Source organism: Caloenas nicobarica, chromosome 3, assembly GCF_036013445.1.
Source record: "Caloenas nicobarica isolate bCalNic1 chromosome 3, bCalNic1.hap1, whole genome shotgun sequence".
Lineage (NCBI taxonomy): Eukaryota > Metazoa > Chordata > Aves > Columbiformes > Columbidae > Caloenas > Caloenas nicobarica.
In genome coordinates, this window is record NC_088247.1 from 32,887,730 (window position 1) to 32,907,481 (window position 19,752).

General features: G+C 39.6%; 1 protein-coding gene across 2 annotated transcripts in view; it reads right to left on the minus strand.

The window, feature by feature from the left end:
- Positions 1 to 18,771, minus strand: part of SLC17A5 (solute carrier family 17 member 5) — a 37,545-nt gene extending 18,774 nt beyond the window's left edge. For both annotated transcript variants that reach the window (XM_065631280.1, XM_065631279.1), the window contains exons 1-9: positions 18,583 to 18,771; positions 14,932 to 15,128; positions 13,265 to 13,498; positions 12,682 to 12,769; positions 9,697 to 9,783; positions 8,311 to 8,429; positions 7,271 to 7,429; positions 4,636 to 4,768; positions 2,873 to 3,020 (exon numbers count right to left, since the gene is read on the minus strand). In XM_065631280.1, the coding sequence (XP_065487352.1) occupies positions 2,873 to 3,020; positions 4,636 to 4,768; positions 7,271 to 7,429; positions 8,311 to 8,429; positions 9,697 to 9,783; positions 12,682 to 12,769; positions 13,265 to 13,498; positions 14,932 to 15,128; positions 18,583 to 18,643 (1,226 nt within the window). In that variant the 5' untranslated portion in view covers positions 18,644 to 18,771. The remainder of the gene's footprint in view (positions 1 to 2,872; positions 3,021 to 4,635; positions 4,769 to 7,270; positions 7,430 to 8,310; positions 8,430 to 9,696; positions 9,784 to 12,681; positions 12,770 to 13,264; positions 13,499 to 14,931; positions 15,129 to 18,582) is intronic.
- Positions 18,772 to 19,752: the final 981 nt, after the last annotated feature.

Here is a 19,752-nt window from a genome sequence, read left to right on the forward strand (position 1 = left end):
TCAGCAAGACACCCACCCCTCCTGCACTCATAATCAGTATGGTCCCTTCTGCCTATCTGAGTGAGAAGAAGGGCTGGAGGAACTTGTCTGGTTTAAATGCAAGGGAATAAAAGCAGGACTTTGCCGAGGGTAGGAAGAATAGAGTGGGATTTGGTCAGAGTGGTCAGCAGCAGTTCATGTGGTGAATTGAGTTATGCCCACTGACATGTATCAGCATCATGATACATTATTATTTTCTTGTGCATTTTTTTTTTCCAAGACCTAAAACACTCTGTATATTGTCATATACAAATTTACCCTGGAAATAAATACATTAGAAATGCCAAGTGAAGTGTCTCTCAAATTAGAAAACACACACAACATCCTAGTTCTGGAAAACGCAGCTGCCAACTGTACATGGAAGTTCCTTGTCCATGTGCCTCACATCACCATTGCATGATTTCCTTTTTCTTGTGACAGCTCTGTTGCACTCCGAGGACAGGATGAACTGTACTCACTTAATGAACATCATTTAATATTTTGTTTCACTTCACTTGCTCAATGCATGAACTGAAGCCTTGCTTTCTGTATACTATTGAGCTGTCCAGTAGAATGCTACTATTCAGCTGTTGCAAGCAGAATTTTAATCATCCCAAATGCTTTCCAGTAGAACTCTTCAAAATATTAGTTTATTTTCACAACACTCTTGAGAGATGGGACTGACAGTATCAAACCCATCCTACAGACAGGAAATGAAAACATAGAATGTATGTGCCTACTGGATGCTTTGATTTGAGATCCTCAGGATCTAATTTTAAGAGTATTTAACAGCACTATTCTTACATTTAAAGCATAACTCCACTGACTCTGTGAGAACACTGAGTAATACAATTTTTGCAAACCAGATCTTAATAGTTTGAAAAGGCATAAGTAGACAAGCAATAAATCAGCTAGGCCTTGATTAATGCCACTGGATCCAACACTACCTTGTCAGCTGAGATGCTTAAGTTCAGACTTGAGCTGCTGCAGACCCCCTTTACATATTATGGTAGTCTGAACCATCCTTAAGAAGTGCCCATCCATCTTCCTAACTTTCAAGTCCAGATTCCTAAAGCCAGAGGGTACGAACACGGTCCTCACGCATGATTGCACTAGAGTCTGATCCAACTGACTTACCACATGAAAACTGTGACAGAGCACTGAAAGGACTGAATATCCCAGAACAGTGTTCAGCTACCTTAAATGTGACCCTTTTCTCCTTTAATGCCCTGCCTCAGCCATTATGTGCTGTCCAACTATGTGTCCAACTGTGTGTCCTCAGCCGTTACGTGCTATACAACTATGAGGCAGAGGGCTTAGGAATGAATGCCAGTCTCCCTCCCTGTACAATGCTCAGTCATTTCTAGAGCATGATCCATCCTGTGCACCGAGCAAAGGAAAGGTCCCATGCAGGGGAATATTACAACAATGGCACAAAGACTATTTTGGAATGGACAGAGAAAAGAAGGCAAACCAGAACTGCACAGACATTCAAATTTTGCCATTAAGTAACTTACTGTAATAATGCTTTCCCATGTTAATGCTCATGTTTTGTATTTTTAGACACAGAGACATAAAATAAATAACTCCAACTCTTAGTCAATATTTACATTTTTAGGAAACTAACTGCTGTAGTTCTGCAAAGCTAAGCATGACACAGAAGTTGTACAACAGCCCCATAATACCCCAGGTGCCCTGCTTTAAAGACATCTTCTCCATTCATAATTCTACTTGATTTAAAACAAAGTTCGTCACAGAAGCTATTCTTTATCTCATATTCAATTCATAGTACAAGCTGTTTATAGCTGGCCACCAACATCTTACCTCTTGCTTGCTAATCTCACATGCCAAGATTAATTGGGTTCCCACTATTTCATACCTATCTTTTAAGTCAAAACTTGTCCATCATTGTTGACATGACCACTGTCCTTCCAACTGTTGAAGCCTGGATACCATCTTCAATTTGGACCTGAGGTCTCCCACATAAGTCATCCAGATCTGAAGGATTTTTTCCTAGGTAATATCTCCGCAAAATATTTCTTCCTCTCCACTCACACTTAAACACTTTTCACCTTACACATTAGTACAGAAACACCTTCTTTTCTGGTCTCTTGACCCTGCTCATATCTAAGTGCTACTGCAAATAGGTAAATGAGCAAAAGAGCAAAGTATTTGACTTTTACTAGTGCAAAGAATGCTTTTGTGGACTTTCAAAATAATACACATTCATCCATGCTCTTCAGGAAATTGATGGATCTGTCAGGTTCTGAATTTGTAACATACTGGAGAAATTCCAGCCTGAAGTCTAACTTTCCATTCTTAAAATCTGGTAATTTAATCCTGTACGTACAGGATCATCATCTACTGTTAACATGTCGCCTACTCATAATGAGATTTTGACACTAGTGTCTAGAATATATTTTTCAAATACAAATAATTTGCCTGTATCACAGCACTTAAATATGATTATGTTCATGCTAAAGGTTGATAGTTCTGATGGAAAAGTTTAAAAGGGTGAAATACTTGATTGTATTGCACTGTTACAAAAACACTGTCATTAACCGAATAGGACAAAAAATGAGTAAATATAATTACAGGAATTGTATTATTTATTATTGCAGGATCAAAAATGGATTTATTATAAACCATTGTTTATATCATATCCTCTGCCGGACTTGCACTTTTTGCAAATACAGTGCTTAAAATTGCAAACCTGAGTCACTGTCAGTGTTTACATTTCAAGTGTGTACAGCATATGGTCCAAAGCTACATCCCCCAGGGACCCCAGCAATACAAAAAAACCAGTGGTCATCAGTGTATGACGTGCACTACGAATAGCTTCAGCAATACTTACGAAGGCGCTATGTCCAGATGGTTGATACTGTAGCCAGATGTACAAAATCCTCCTAGTGTTGTTGATACGGTCACAAATGCAACAGCCAGAGCATAGTTGCAGCCTATGAATCCAGCTGCTACTAAGAACACTGCAGGTCCAATCATTCCTTTAAGACAGAAATCTTAGAATCAATGGACTTTTAACAGGAGAGATAGTAAGAAGCTCTAAGCTGTGTATACATTTTCTATATGCCTTTTACCACCACCTAGTGTACGCAATCCAGTACTACACCACATGCATTACAGTGGCCTTGTGAGGAAGAGTACATGTGCTCTTGCCTCAGGAAACGGCAGCCAGACCAGAAAAATCCCACTCTAGCTACAAACTTCAGCTAGATAAAAAATTAATAAAAAATCAACAGATACTGGAAGTGACTTCACAAATTAATTTTATTTACTGTCGTAAAAACAGTAGAAGCCACACTGACACTGGTAGGTGAACAAGTGCACTGCAAAGAAATTACCCCCATTTAACTCTCCAAGGTTCAGAAGCAAACACTGACTTCAGCAGAACTTAATAAAGTAGAGCTGGAAGGGTTCATGCAAATATATGTGTATACATATTTCTCCTGCAGACTGCTTCTAGAATGGGCTCTATTTCACATTTACAAGATTTGAACGCCTGGTATATCTATACTGGAGCCTGCTGTACAATTTAGAGAACCCAGGGTAGCTTTAGAGATACTACATCAGGTATCGGAAACAGCTTAGCAGACATGGTGAGCTACTGCACACTGCTTTCTGTCTGCAGTTAACTTTTGTACCCATTTCCCACTACCAGAGCTGGTGATTTACAGGACCTCATCATGATCTCTGAAAAAAGCTCCAAGTACATGCTTTTGTTGATGAAGCCAACCTAAGAGTCCTGCTTTTCCTAACAGCATGTTTCCCTTTCAGTTGTACATACTTGGGCATGAAGCCCTGCAGTAAACTGGATCACCAAAATGGTGTAAGCTTAAAAAATAAAAAATACTTGAGAGTTTATTATAAGAGCTGCTTTAAAGAAAGTAATTGAATCAGCAGAATTGAGAAGGCATCAAAGATGGGCATACATCAAGCAGGCTGCAACTTGTGTGGATCCTGTGCCTAGTCTTTTTTTTGTTCTTTCCTTCTTTCCCCTGATCCCTCTTTCAATGAGCAGTCAACTTCTTTGTAAATACAGCCCTTTAGCTGTATTAATTAAAATCCTGATCTTGTTGATCTCTTGGTGATTTCAGATCATCCCTCCTCCAAATTAGTTGTTGGTCTTCCTACCCTGGTAGCAAGTTTTGCAATTATATTACTATTTAGTTACTTCAGTCTTAAATAAACAAAACACTGAACAACACAGGGCTGAGAATAGGCTCACGTAGAACAATATCCTACCTCAGTTTAGGAAAGCCATTCACAAGGCATCATTCTGTAAAGTGATTATCACCACTTTAATAGCAATTCTATCTGAACATTTATTTAATCAGTTTGCTTGTGAAAATGATGTATCTTGACCTAAACAAAGGTTTTAGCAGTCTCTTATAATTCTATTATCCAATAGGCCTACTTTAAAAGAAAAAAAAGATAGGATTTACTCTTGACAAATTAATATACACATAAAGATGCTCCTCTCAAGCCATGCGCAATCCCGCATAATCTCACAGCAGAACGTCACACTACTCTCACAAACCCTTCATTTTTCCCAAATTGATATTGTGATATATTCCAGACAGAGATTATACTAGCACCTACCTATTAGGGTAAAACATTTGCGAACACAAACAGTGGAAAAGTTCTGTTTTTCCCGTAAATAATCAGCAATTTGCCCAGACAGAATTATACATAACCAGCAGCCGAAATAAGGTAGAGCAGATAAAAACCCATTCTGTTAAGGAGATTAAAAAAAAAGACAGTTAACACACTGAAATGACAATTCAATATGCTGAAAAATCACTTGTGCTGGAGTGTTAACAGAGACTGAACCAGAGGTGTCAAAACCATCCATCCACATAACTATTATTGGTATTGCCATAAGAGAGAAACCTAAGGATAGAAAAAGCAAAGCATTTTAAAGATACCAATGTGTAAACTCTCCGTTGCATGACTTAATCCATAACTACCAATACAGCTAGACAAAAACTCAAAGGTTTAAATCAGCAGCTGGGTTCCAGCAAAAGAAAACTACACATTAATATATCTTGTGAACATTAACCTGACCATGCAAGTTTACAGAAACACTGGTTTCAAGTAGAACAGGTTATCGAGTGAGTTACTAAAGTAAAGTGGAAGCTGTAAATGTTATTCAGAATTTTGAAAGCTATATGGAATCTCAGAGTTTTGTACTACTATAACTCTTCAGCATTACGTTATCCCATATCCATCTGCTGAAACATCAATGCTGGCTGTAATCAGAGACAAGACACAGAGCTAGGACTTTCATCGGATCCAGGCTGGACATCCTATGACCCCAGAGCAAAGCTATTATTCAGGACCTGACATTACTTACACTGAAATCACCTGTTAACTTCCATTACTTTAAACGAGAGCTGTCTAGAGACTTCTGCCTAATTCTGCATGTTTTTCTGATGAGGGGAAACAAAAGGTACTAGTAAGCTGTAAAAATTTACAGCCTTTCTGTACAATTATGGATAATTACTGAGGACAGAGCTATAATTTGACCTAATCTGTGATTAAAAAGAGGTATTTGGATACCTATTGGATAGAAATACTCTAATGTTTATACAGCATTATACAATGTATATTTGTCAAAGAAGTGAAAGCTTCCCCACAAAATTTAATTGGAAATGAGACAAGAAACATCCCTACCTGAAATCACTCAAACATACTGCCTGTTGGGTTTCAGTGCTTAGCTTTCAAAAGCGATAAGTAAAATTTCAAAAAATAGAAGATAGTCTCAGTAATTAAAAAAAAAAAAAAAAAAAATCAACTTATTTTGGAGCACTGTTCAAAGACACAGCATTATTTTTAACCAATCCCTTTTTATAGCATGGAAAATGGTGGACTATACAGTAGCAGCTGTATAATATTTTAAGCAGCAATGCAATTTCCACCTAAATGTGTGGCAACAAAGTTAGTCCAACATTATTATGCAAGCTGGTTGGTTTTTTTTTTTTAATGTTCACAACAGTCAGTACTCTAAGTCACGCCACAAGAAGAAACATAACTCAGAGACATAGGAAACCACTTCATAGCAGAACCTGTTAGCATTTAATGCAACAGTGTTTTACAAAACAGATGCAATCAAGGGCTGTGGTAGCATATGACTTTCACAAACATGTAGGTATTCCCTCAAGAGACATAATAAGGAACCCAACCAGCAAATCCAGCTTGTTTTTTCCAGCCATTTTGCATCTCGCCCTACTGCAATCTCCTCTTCTAACACTGACATTCCCCATCTTTCCTCAAAAGATTGCTGGCATCACCTCTTTCCTGCATGGTGTGCATCTTCAGTTTGCTCTAAACCAGTCTCACATGTTAAAACAGGAAAATACTATGCTAAACTTCTTGAAATTTCTGAGTGCCTTTTTACTCAAGCTGTACCAGCTTCTCCAGGTAAACTATGCTGTCACTGAAACCTTCTCATTAAAGAAAGACCAGTACAGTCAAGTAATTGCTATAAATAAGCATATTCCAACCCCCTGCACTATAATGTTTCCCTAATAATTTCATTTTTAAAAATGTCCCTGAAAAGCACTCTTTCTGGACCTTCAGTCTCTGATTTTGTTTCATCCTATTAACATCACTAAAAAAAGATATTTTACCTTTGCAGCTCAAGGAAAGGAAAGTGACAACTTGTAAAAGGGATCCAATGAGACTGAAGCTTCGTCTCCTTTTCCTCCACCCCCTCCTTAAAATACTTGCAAAGATGCCACTTGTTCAGATTTTTTGTTTTGTTTTGTTGGGGGTTTTTTTGTTTGTTTGGGGGTTTTTTTGGTGTGTGGTTTTTTGGGTTTTGTTTTTTTTTTTTAACTGGAAGTGTCCTCCTTTATGAGTGAGCAAAATAGTAGATAGTCTTTCGGAAGCCATGAAACAAGCTATAAAATCTGAAGCAACCATACAAACCATATTTTTATAGTTATTGTTTTAAATCAGAGCAGTTAAAACCAGCATGAATCTTCAACCAGAAAAATGAGCTCGAAAGCTAGCATTAAACTAAATGTCAAGTGAGTCCTGAAAAAAAGTGGAAATTACAAGGCAGGCAACATTTTTATGCATCATCTTAATTGTGAGGATTTATTTTACCATTTCCCAGCCATACATTTACATTCCAAGGTTCTTAAACAGGTTCTTCTGTTCTAAATAGCAGGGAAGGTCTCTGTTATTTCTTGAATTCAGAAGAAAGTGACTATAGTTTTATTTATCTCACCTCCTGTGCATCAAACCGCAGGATCTCCTTCATGTATGTGGGCAAGAGTGTGAGAAGTGTGTAGAAAGTCCAGTTATAAGAGAAGTGTGCCACAACAATAGCCCAGAGTGGAAGGGACTCCAGCATAGGTCTCCAGGGAACAGATTTCTGTGTAGAAAGCTAGGCAGGCAGGAGGCAGAGAAAAAGGGAAGAGAAGGAGTGACCAGGACATTGACACGAACATTTACTAAATACAGTGTTTTGATCCTACCCAAATCTACGCTGATCATTCATTCTGAAAGGCACAAAATGAGCCTCAGTCAAGAGATGCAAGCTGCCAGCAATGACTGAATTACTGTGTTCAGTTCTCACTGAAGGTATACTAATGTATGTTACTACTCTCTTGTTTACTATTGCAAAGTAAACCAATTACTAGTATGTTTTGTAATCAGACTTTCAAAAAGAATGCTTTCCCTTATTGAGATTTGTTGCCTCCTGCTTTTACTATAAATTATCAAATATTTAAAGTCACCCCTCAAGGTTTATTTAGCTGAATCTTTCCTGCTCAACCCTAGATATTAACTTGCGCCTCTTGCCAGCTTCACAGCCTGTAAATACATATTCCCAGTCACAGAAATAATCTCTTATGCACACTTTAGGAACTGGCTCATTAGTATTTTCAATTTTTTTTCTCTGCAAACCATAATTTCTTTGTTACTTTAGAAGACACATTGAAAAAAAGTTGTAAAATGTTGTATTACAAAGTTTAAAGACATTATACATGTCTGGATCTAGTTTAAAGAGAAAAGACTTGAGCTTTTTATTTCAAAAGCACCACGACATCATCTGTGACAAAAAGCATTATTATAAATGCTGTGTTTGATTATTGATTGTTTCTCACTTATACAACTGCACTGTATTTTTAATTTTTTGTTTGACAAATTCTGCCTCTATCTCAGATTAAGGATGTTTATCTAGACATCAAGAGAGCATGACACTATGACAATATTTGTGGTTTATGTTCTTACTTAAGTAAGCAGGACTATACCAAAGTGCTGTACCTGATCTTTTAGAGAAGAGAGTATATATTCTTTTTCAGCATGTGAAATGCTCCTGTGAGTTTCTGGTGTATCACTAACCAACCACATCCAGAAGAAGAACCATAATACACCAAGTGCACCTATTGTTGGGAAAAGATGGGTAAAGAGACAGAAATAAAAACATAAGCAATTATATCTAGTGAATAACACTCTTAGATTATTTAGTTAGAAGCTTTTCCAAATACTCTAATCTAATTTTAATGAACATTATTTTTCGATTTATTGACAAACAGTAGTTCCTCAAAGTGGCTTATCAATGCACATTTAGAGGTAATAAAGAATAAAGAGGACTAAGCAGGAAAGTGTGTGGTTGGTGGTGGTTTTTTTTGTTTCTTTTGCATGTGTGTGTTTTTTTACATCCTCTTGAAGTGCCTCATACAGCAAGAAAGCTGCGTACACAAGCATATTCTATTTTTATCAGTTACATGGAACAGACACAAAGGATATGGCTCACCCAGAGGAAATAATAATTCACATTAAGTTTAATCACAAAAACATTTTGTGTACATACAAAGAATATCACTACATACAGCTTAACTGATGTACCAATCCTTCTCTTATTTTTTTTATGACAAACCCCAGAACTGTGATTTGAAAAAGGTAGCTTTTCAATAGTCAGTCCAAACCAACTGTACTTTATATAACACTGTAACTTATTTCATTTTGTCCAATTCTGTGTTTTGAACCCTTTTTATTTATATAAAAATGGGAGGTGGTTTTGTTGAAGAAAGTGTAATCTTTGTCTTTTCTTCCAATTCTCCCTTCCCCATGCAGAATACAAAGTGGCTCAGACATGTAAACAGACCTATAAAATGCATCAGCTAGTTCTATAACATGCTGTTAGAAAATATTTTCTGTGTTTGAGCTTCTTCTAGAACTCAAAGTAAATATGCTATGGCTTGTATTTTGAGCATTCCTTCAAGGTTCCTGTGACTCTAGCGAGATTTTCCACACAGTTTCCATTTAAAGCAGCATAACTTTTCACATGTTCTTTCATTCAGAGTAGAAGTTTGTTCCTTGGATTAAAGTTATTAACTCAATTTCACACTTCAAATAAGAAATTTCAGCCTGTTGTTTCCAAGTGGTGGGAGAGTTAACAGCATTTGACTCGTACCAGCTTTTGTCCAACTCGGAGACAGCTTTGCTCATCAGAAGCAAGGCTTACATAACCACACACAGGAATCTACTTAGCTTTAAATATCTCTAGTTTCCCAGGAGGAATAAAATAACAACCCTACATGTCAAACATGATTTAAAATCTTAAAATAAATTTTATGATATGCAATGCTTTAAAAAAAGAATATGGATTGTACTTCCAATAATTAAAACAAACAAACCAACACTTACCAAATATGTAAAACACATAAACCCAGTTCATATAGTAGCAAATTAAACCAGATAGTGGTAGGGAGACAACAGTTCCCAGCTGTGCACCTACCAGAAGAAAGCAAAACAAAGTGGAAAAACAGTAATTAGATCTCCTATAGACCCTTTAAACTAAATGGCATTTCACAGTTATTTTTTTTTTCTGTAATAAATCATGCAGAAAAGATTTGTCACCACCACTACAAGGCTGCCATTTCACCTTAAAAAAACCCCACAGACACAATAAGCTGCTTTAGCAGCTTTAAGTAAAAGGAACCACACAGCTCTAAGCATCCAAAATTACAAGCAAAAGCAAAAAAAGAGGCATTCCTGGCACATTCATCTCCAAAGTGATAGCTCTAGTACATGCAAAACAATGCAAATTAGTCAACTGGCACTGCTACAAAACAAGGGACAGCTGACCACAGTACAATTAAGGACTTGAGGGGGGAATATTCTGACTTGATATAATAAATTTGCATTTCTCATAACTCCTACTAGTTCCTCTAGCTAGGAAAAAGAGCCAGAAGGCATCCATATAACCAGTAGGTTCAAATCCCATGGTCCTTGAATTCAAGAAGGTGTGGGATCAGGCAAAGAAGGGAAAGATGAGCAGATTCCAGTACACATACAAGCCAAAAGCAGGAATGAACTATTCTTGAGTTTATAATTAAATATATATTTTGCAAAGGATGTTGGGTTCCTCGCCCCCCAAATCTAAACCAGAAACCCAACCCATATTATTTACATACTTAAGAACTCTACCTGTGATAAATAGTAGACTTTGACTCTCAATGTTAGTTATACAATCACTTCTCCAAACCTAATCTCAAGTCAGAAAACATTATTTTATGTTGATATGACGACTGCCTAGATTCCATCTTCATGAGATGATAATTTATATTTAAGGCAGAAAGGTTCAGCCATGAACAACAAACCCACATACTTCATGCACAATATAAATCAGAATAACAACTACATGTAACCTCAATCATATGTTCTCTTAGAAAATCAACATGATCATGATTAAATAAACCACAGACCACATGACTGCCAACCATGAGAATGTGCGGAAAAGGAAACACTCTGCTAAGTTTACACAAGATGCCTTATCCATCCACGACTGCTAACAACTGGCAGTCCAAGGCCATAGCCTCTTCTCACTAGTACACTAGCATAAAGTTTCACAAGATATAAAGCTCCCAATTGGTAAATGCAGTAGATGACAAACCCCAACCCTGTGCTCTCTGCTTAACTTGTGTGCTGGCTCTCACACCAAGACTTCTTTTAAAGCAGATTTAATTCGTTAATAAAGCAGAAAACAGAAAAAAAAATAAAGAGAAAAAAAAGAAGAAAAAGCTTTCTGCTGCATTAGGTGGGTTAAAGTGGCTCATGGAAAGGTCTGATGAGTGCCTGAAATAGCACAAAGGAAGGAATGAGACACTTGGCTCTGAGGGAAGTGAGGAAATGTGAGGAAGAAAGGATTAAGGCTTCATTCCTGTTAGCACAAGTGAGCCACTGGACTGGCCTAGCTGCTTGAGAATTTGTAGCTGCAGTTTATATGGGATAGCTCTGTCTTCTTGATGAAGCTCAGGTCAAATAAGAACGCTGTAACAGAATTAATACTAACAAGAGTGAGTAAAACAAATCATTAGTTCATTAAGTGAATGCAAAATTTGTCATCCTCAAAGAAATAATATCGATTTTGATTAGTAAATTTAGAAAGCTCCATTTTTCATCTGCCCGACAAATACTGCAGAGGTAAGCTCAGGGGAGACAGGCAAGAGCAATTTGTCGATAAAGCTCAGGGAACAATGCAGGGTGTGACTGACCGCAACTGTTGCAAAGAAAGCTGACAATCTCAACACAAAGGCGACCAGAGCGTGGCCTTTGTTTTTGATAAACAGCTATGTCAGTTGAGTGGATCAGCCAACTGTATCAACAGTTGAGTGGATCAGCTGGTGGTGTAAATGTTTCTCCCCAAGTTCATGAAAAGTGTGACTGTCTCCCTGAGTTATCCAGACCAGCATGAGTGGAGTGAATATGTGGCTCGGCCCAACATGAAATATAAAAACTAAACAACTAACAATAGAATTTCTAATAGAACAGCAGACTTGAGCTACCTTCAACCCACATATTCCTTCCCAGCAACTGAGATTCCCAGCATCGTGATGGTGAGCATATTAAGGACCAGTAATGCAAATGTGTATTGCAATTGCTATATTTTGCTAAGTGTTAACTTAACATTTGTACTGTGCTTTCACTATATTTTGTATCACTCTGCTAAATCAAAAATCCTGTGTAACAGCAAATATCTTCAGATAAGTAAATCTGATATCAAGCATTACACCTTCCACACATAGCATATCTAAAAGAATCTGGTCAGGGAGTATTGGACTCCAAGAAGGAGCTCTTGCAGCAATACCTGGGACCTTGCACATTTTCTTCCTTGACTTCCTCCAAAAACACTTAAAAAACCCCAAACAAACAAAACAAAAAAACCACCCACAAACAAACCAACCAACCCCAACAACCACCCCCCCAACCAAAACAACAAAAAACCCAAACAGAACAAAACCACAAACAAGCCAAAACATAACAAAACAAACTCCACAATGAAACATCTCTATCCTGTGATTCTGCTGCAATTTTTTTGTTCTTAATACTACATTTCCTTTATTTACAGTATATTCTGTTAATCAGCTTCACAATAACTCTTTGCACCACTTTATACCAAAGTTAATCTGAAGTTTATACTTAGTTGCAGGCCAATACCATTTCTCAGGGTTATAAGAGCCATGAAAAAATGAAGATAATGAATGTAAAGCAAGATTTAATTCAATGTTATGCTTTCTACATTAAATGCTGATTAAAATTCATAATATAAATCCCTTTGATTTAAGTCAATCCTCCCCTGTTACTGCACTAAAACTGTCTAATCCCATTACCAGCGTGGGAATTTCTCACCTGCGTATGAAATACTAAGGAGCTTGCTGCGTTCCAGTGGAGGAGCCCAAGAAGACCACATCGAATGCATAGCTGGGAAGGTAACACCCTAGAAAACAACATTTTATTCTGTTGAAATGCAACAATTTTAGAACACTCTTCAACTTTGCATGTTTCAAAGCATATTTCATTAAAAATCAATAGTACAACCTGTTATTTTCTTGTTTAGCAAGAAACCACTTCAAAAAAGTGTGCAAGGCATGACAGTAAGCAGGCAGAATTAATTTCTGCTGCTTTTGTTTCTGTATGTACTGGAAAAGCTGCAAGAATACAGACAATACTGTTCTGAGCTCCTGGTTTCTGACAAATAAGAAGGGATAATTCTGGAAGTGTTCTCAAAAATAAAACCTCTCTCTTATTCAGAAAGCTTAGGCTAAAACACAGGGCAAACTTCTTAATTATTCAAAAAAATAAAGCTAAGCTATGCAAAATGAAACAATCCATATACTACTCCAGCATACCGACACCCACAGGGTTTAATCACTACAATTTATTAGTAAATTATTCAGATACATTTTCAAGTTGCATAGAGAAAAGGGATTACCTCTCCCAGTCCTTCCAAGGCTCTGACAGCTATGAGGTAGCCAACTCCCAAATTTGCAGCTAAGGGAGTAAGCAAGGTGAATACCGACGTACTAAAGACACCAAACCCTAGTAACAGCTTCCCTCCAATTTTGCTTGCAAGATATCCTCCTGGAATCTGAGTAATGATATAGCCATAGAAAAAAGAACCAAGGATCCATCCCTGAGTATCAGCATCCCAAGAATACTTTTCTCCCTAAAAAGAGGAGAAAAACAAAATTAACAAAATTCAGTAAGTTCAAAACAGCAGTGTCTCTGACCATATTTTATATAACTTTGATCCATCATTTAGTCCCTTACACCTAAATTACAAATCTTTCATGGCCTCCTCCCTAGGGTCTCCTTTCTCTACACACGTCTATACTGCGATCAAAGTTGTGCTGAAAGCTAATTCAGGTAGTTTACAGTCTGTCCAGACATACCTAGCCTAAGTACAAAAATCATCCCAACATGAAATATAAGTGCGCAGCCAGTTATCCCTTTTTAAATTCTAAGCAACTTGGGTTAGGTGACACAAGTACAGACTATATGGTCTGCACTCCTGCATCACAGTGTGGACATTCTGTTATGTTGTAGAAAATTTTTTTTTTTTTCTTGTAGAAAATTTATGGATAGAAAAGCAAACAACGAGATGCAGATGCTTAAATTGAATATCAAAAAAGGGACCAGCCAAGGACAGGACTCACAAGGGCAGGTGGAATATTAGGATAAGCACAGCAGGGGGAAGATGATTTTAGCAGACAAAATAATAAAAGCAAAGATGATGGAGATAAGGAGCCTGAAGCTATAAAGGAAGTCAGCCAGAAGACATGAACTGCTGCCCAGTAAAGTGATTTTGAAGTTTGGGATCACTTCCAAACGCCAAATTTATGAGCATCCAAATGAGCAGCATACATTTCACAGAAGTGATAAGACAGAATCTTCTTCCCATAAAGTTCCCAGTTATAATTTTCTTGTGATAAATAATAAATGACCTCTAAACAAGTGAACAAAATGAAGGCAGGAAGATGGCAAGAGTGCTCGATAATAAGCTTCAATTATAAGATGATATCTATGCAAGTCCGAATTCACAAAGGTTTTTTTGTTTTTGTATTTTTTTAAAGCATTTTCTCATATTCAACAGTTCAGTTAAGAAATGTGATTTTAAGGATTACTGGAAGGGAAGTCAGAGATAAAGGATATAAAGACAAGAATCAGGATGTGGGAAAGAGATCAAAGTACTGAGGAGAAAAATATTACATGTTAATTTGTAATGAAATTTTATGCTATTGAGACTGTACAGCGAACAGGCAAATACAGACAGTGATGCAAGTTCTGACGCAGTTGTAACAGTAACAGCTGATCACTGGCATATAAAACAGTGAGTCAAAATACATCTACAAGGTCAGATTAGCCAATTTGTAAAGAATAGAACCAAAAGGATGGACATAAAAAATACCCAACACTGAGCACAGCACTTCTGAATTAGCTGGTCATTTAAGGCTATTATTTTTCAGAATAGCTTTAAAGGAACCACTGAAAAGGCCATCTGGTAAAGAGCAGCCTGTTCTCTTGCCACCTAAGCATGAGTCATCAATCACACATTTTTATTAAAAACCACATCACAGGACAATATGTTTAAGACCTCACCGTTGTATTGCGAGGAACGTTTATGGCGGAGGAATGCTCTGGACACACATTGGAAGTTGTATTCTTTGCTAAGCTTGTGTTAGGTTCTACCATATCCACCAGAGCAACGCTTAGGTTCACACGTAACGCATACAGGAGAAAGAACCCAAAAAAGGCCAGTAGTGCTAGATTGTAGCGAGCTGAGCAGCATGCAGGGACTGAAACGAGAACAAATGAAAAAAATTTGTTTCAACAGAACCTAACAACATAAGAAAAACCGATAAGCAGTTTTTACTAATAATCTCAGAAATTTATGGCCAAGAAAAAATAGGCAAGAAAACAAGCTAGTTGTTTTGAGTCTTAAGGGTTGTATTGAATAGGGGTAGAGGCTGAGTGGGAAAAAAAAATAAAGCCCACTTTTCTACTGATGAGCAAAACAAATGTAATTCTGGTTTAGACAACTGGTAGCTACCCACCTAAGTGTAGGGACTGCAGTGGAAGTGTGGTTTGTGGCCTGCGGAAATGGATTTAGAAACATGGTTTCAAAAGTCTTCTCCAAAATACAGTAAAATTTATTCAAAGCAGAACTTCACACTAAAAAAACTCCAAGATTATCAGGAAGTCTGTCATATACATGAAAATAGTTCAAGAAAAACAGAGGCTCTTAAAGTAGTACTAGAGAACAGTCATTGAGATTCCAGGCTGTCTTCTAGGACAAGTTTTCCTTCTGTAAGTTTGCTTGTAAAAGAATATGCTTTTGCTGACAGCTGCTAAACAGAAAATGAGCAGAAAGGAGAAAGGCAAACACTGCAGCGGCAGTGTGAAACAGTAACAGTTTCCCAGTTGCCCAGTGTGCCCCTCTTCCGCAGTCACCATACAACAATGACGTTGACAAAGGAAAATTAGTCTTAGATTCAGCATAAAATCTGTGTTGTAGCATTAAGTTGACTCTGTCAGCTGTTCAAACCCAGATATCAGACTTTGCACTGTAACACAGCTATTGATTCCAGCATTTGGCAGAGATTGTTCATCAGTTTCAGGAGATTCGCATCCGAGTTGAGCTGTAACTTCAGCACATCACCAGTGGCAATAAATTCTGTATCCGTAAAAAATACAGCTTACGGCTCTGTAAATATGCTTTACGAACTGAGAATGCCTGAACCCACTGAGCAAAAACATCAAACCGTTGAGAAACTACTTGAAGTATATGCTGAATTTACAAATAGTGGAGGGTGGAGTTTCCCCCTTGTGAGGAAACTATGGTGTTAACGGAAAATTTTATAACCTGGACAACTGAAACTCCAGGAAGGCTGGAGATCAGCACCTGCAGATATTACATCAGTCTACAGTGATCTTGTCTTTCTCTGACTATTCAGAATTCAAATGATGAACAGAACAAATATATCTATGAAAAACAGGATTGGAGCCTGATATGCCACTGCAGTATGTCTCTTGACTGGATTCTCTGATCTGCGATAAGAAGCAAAAAGTATGCCCTGTGAAAAAGCTATCTAAAGACTCCCTGTCCCAGTAACTTCCTTGAAACAAGGAATAAGCCTATGTGATTTCGTCTTTTTCAGTGGGGGCACCAACAGAGCCGTTCTACAAGACTGTCTTTTTCATGAAAGTAGTAGAACTTTCTTATTTTTCAAGAAAGTAGTAGAACTTTCTTATTTTTCAAGTCTCTAACTCTGACTGACTATATTGGAAGTTTGTTGTGGCTGCACAAGTCGTTAAAGTGATACAGAGACACTGTATTTGCTATGTTCATTTAGTAAATGAAAAATAACTGGTGCTACTGTACAAGTAAGCAAAATGCCTTCTAGACCTGCAGTAATTGCAAATCTTGCCTCAGCAGCATTTGAAAAAGGCATATCTGATTTTTAAGTGACATGAAGGACAGCAGCCAAGATTTTATTGCTTACTTTAAAAACAATAAGCACCAAGACCAGGAAGTGATTACTGTACAAAAACTAGTCAAGCAGCTTCGTTGTCCTTTATTGTTGTTTAAAAAGCAATTTGCCTTAAGTAGAAAACATAGAGTCACATAATTTATAACAACGAATGTAACCACAGGTAAAGCTATTCAACCTTTATACTGCTTGTATTTGCTGGAGTTAAACAATAATAACAGAAGACTGAATATTACACTGGTGATGTAACGCTTCCTTGGAAATACAGATTAACTCTACATTCATTACTCTTCCTCTGGAAGCCTCATACTGGTATACACTGTGTCTGGAGAGCAAGCTCCACAAAAACAGATGAGCAAGAACTTCATGTCAGCTTTTTTTCAACTGTAAATAATTTATCGTAAAAATCTGACAAACATGTAGATTTGAGAGTCTGAAACAAATGGTTTCTAAATTACTGCTTCCCTGTCTTTCCATTAAGTGCATTTGCAATAACTGAGACTATTAGGTCAGAAGATTTGAGAAGATTCCAGATGCACTTCAGTGACCACACTCTTCAGGAGATTGCCATAATCAAACATATACAGACATTCACCCCCCTGAAGTTTAAGGTAACAAACCATGATGTTCAAGGTCTTACCTTGATTGGTAGTCTTGGGTCCTACATCTACAGTCAATTCTGATTTCAGGGGCATGTTTTATAACACTGTAGCTATAATTGATCAAGATTCTTAAATTGCAGTTAAAAACACACGTCTGTGCCTCAAGTTGCACAGCAGTTAAAGGAAGTTGCTCTTCTGCTGTATTTTTCCTTGTGGGTAAGGTGAACCACCTCAATTGGAGCATGATGCATTGTGCAAACTTAAGAACATCTTGCTTTAATAACCGACTTGAACTCTAATTTCTCCCTTTCTGGCACATTTAAGTAATTTTCTTAGCAGCCCCTCTTGCTGCAGTTAATATGCTTCCCAAGTAGGTTAAGGTATTTTCGGCATACTGAAGAAACTCAAAAATCTCACTTTATAGTTTGTCTGTTCTGAGAAACCAAACAGCAAAGACGACCCCCTAAACACACTAGCTCTGTTATTAAGCCCCGACCCCATAACGATCCTCCTCTCCTCTAATTATCTCCGTGCTCTCTTCCACCTTCCTTCCTCTCCATACTTCCATAACAAGCAACGAGCCTCACTCAAATTCTGTCTTAAAGCGAAATTCTGCCATAACCTCGGTGGACCTCAGCAGTTGTTAGTAGCCGTGCCGGCATTTAAACTGGAATCACCAACTCGTCTTCACCAAGCCAAGGGCAGGTATTTACACACGACTTCGGTACGAACTCAGTACGCCTGTTCCCCGCCAGGGGTGCTGGGGACAAACCCCTGACCCCTGTCAGGACGCAGGGCCGTGTTTATTTAACCCAACACACCCTGACACCGCCGCGTCCTCAAGACCAGACGCACTTAACGGCGGGGGATGAAGCCCCCGAGGCCGCGGGACCCGGGGCGGCCGTTACCCTGACAGGGCCAACGGCTGCGGCACGCGAGGGAGCGCCCGCCCGGCCCCGCAGGGCCGGTCCCCGCAGCTCCATGGCAACGCGACGCCGCGGCACACGGGGCGCGACGCCGCCGGGGAGGCGCCGCGGCCCGACCCGCCCTCTGGGGCGCCGCCGAGCTCCGCGGTCCCGGGCCGGCAGGTCCGCAACGAGGCGGGAGCCCGGCTGGGCGCGGCAGCTGTCCGCGGTGCCGCCTACCACTCCTCTCACCCGTGCCGGGCTGGGACTCCTTCAGCAGCGGGGTGCGGTCCTCTCCCTCCTCGGTCTCCATCTCGCTGTCACCCGGACGACGCAGCGCGCCCAGGGTCAGAGCGCCGTCCGCCACCGCTGACGGGACGGGAGCGCGGCTCGCCGTGCCGCGGCTCGCCGTGCCGCAGCCCGCCCGCCCCGCTCTGCCCCGCCGGCCACGGGCAGCGGCAGCTGCAGCCCCCAGCGGTCATGTGACGGGCGCTGACGGGCGGAAGCGGCCTCAGCTGCCGCGTGGCGCCGCTCCCAGCTGGCTCCCGGCCGCCATCTTTGGTGAGGGCAGTGGCCGGGCGGCCCGCCCATCTGCAGCGCCGCGGCGGCCGCTCCCTCTGCCCCGCCCGCGGGGGGGCGGGCGGACTGACTGACTGACAGACAGACAGCCGGACTGCAGGACTGCAGGTGGCGCTGTGCGGCATGAACCCGCTGTTCGTCATTTTCGGGACAAATCTCATCAGCCGAGTGGCGCCGTCCCGTCGCCGGGCCGCCTGCCGCTTTTGCCGCAGCGGCTGTGGCCGTGCTTGGCGGTTTGCTCCGACGCGAACGCCTCCGGTTGCAATGCCGCAAAGGAGCGCGGGGCGGAGGAACCTGGCTTTAGAGTAGAGGCCTTTAAGTTTTACGGGCTTGTGGAGAGGAGCTCATCCGTGCCCTTGCCGCCGCTGAGTGCTGAGTCATTTTGACGATGCTGCCGGTCGTCCACTGCAACCCTTGGCTTTGCTGGATGCCTGTGCCAGCACACTGATGTGTACGTAACTGCCTGGAAAAATTTGTGTACTGGAAAAATGGACGAATGCAAAAGAATCCAGGCACCATATCCAGCTATGTCGTTTTCTGCAAGGTATTATAGATAAACTTGTTTTGCAAGTATCAGTTGTATGACTGCAGCCATGTGCTGGTCATACAGCATGACATCTACGCAAACGTGAAGCAAACCAGGATTTCTCTTCTGGTTTTGAAATTTAGGTGTCTTCTATGAGTTGGACTTACCTGGAAGTTACTCTTCTAGCTGAAATTACAGAATAAAAGCAAATTGCTTTATTCTGACAAGACACACATCAAACATATGTTGCAATATTTTATGAGAAGTGGAGATTTGGTTTGTAGACTACTTGAAGACTGTAGCTTTGCATTTCACAC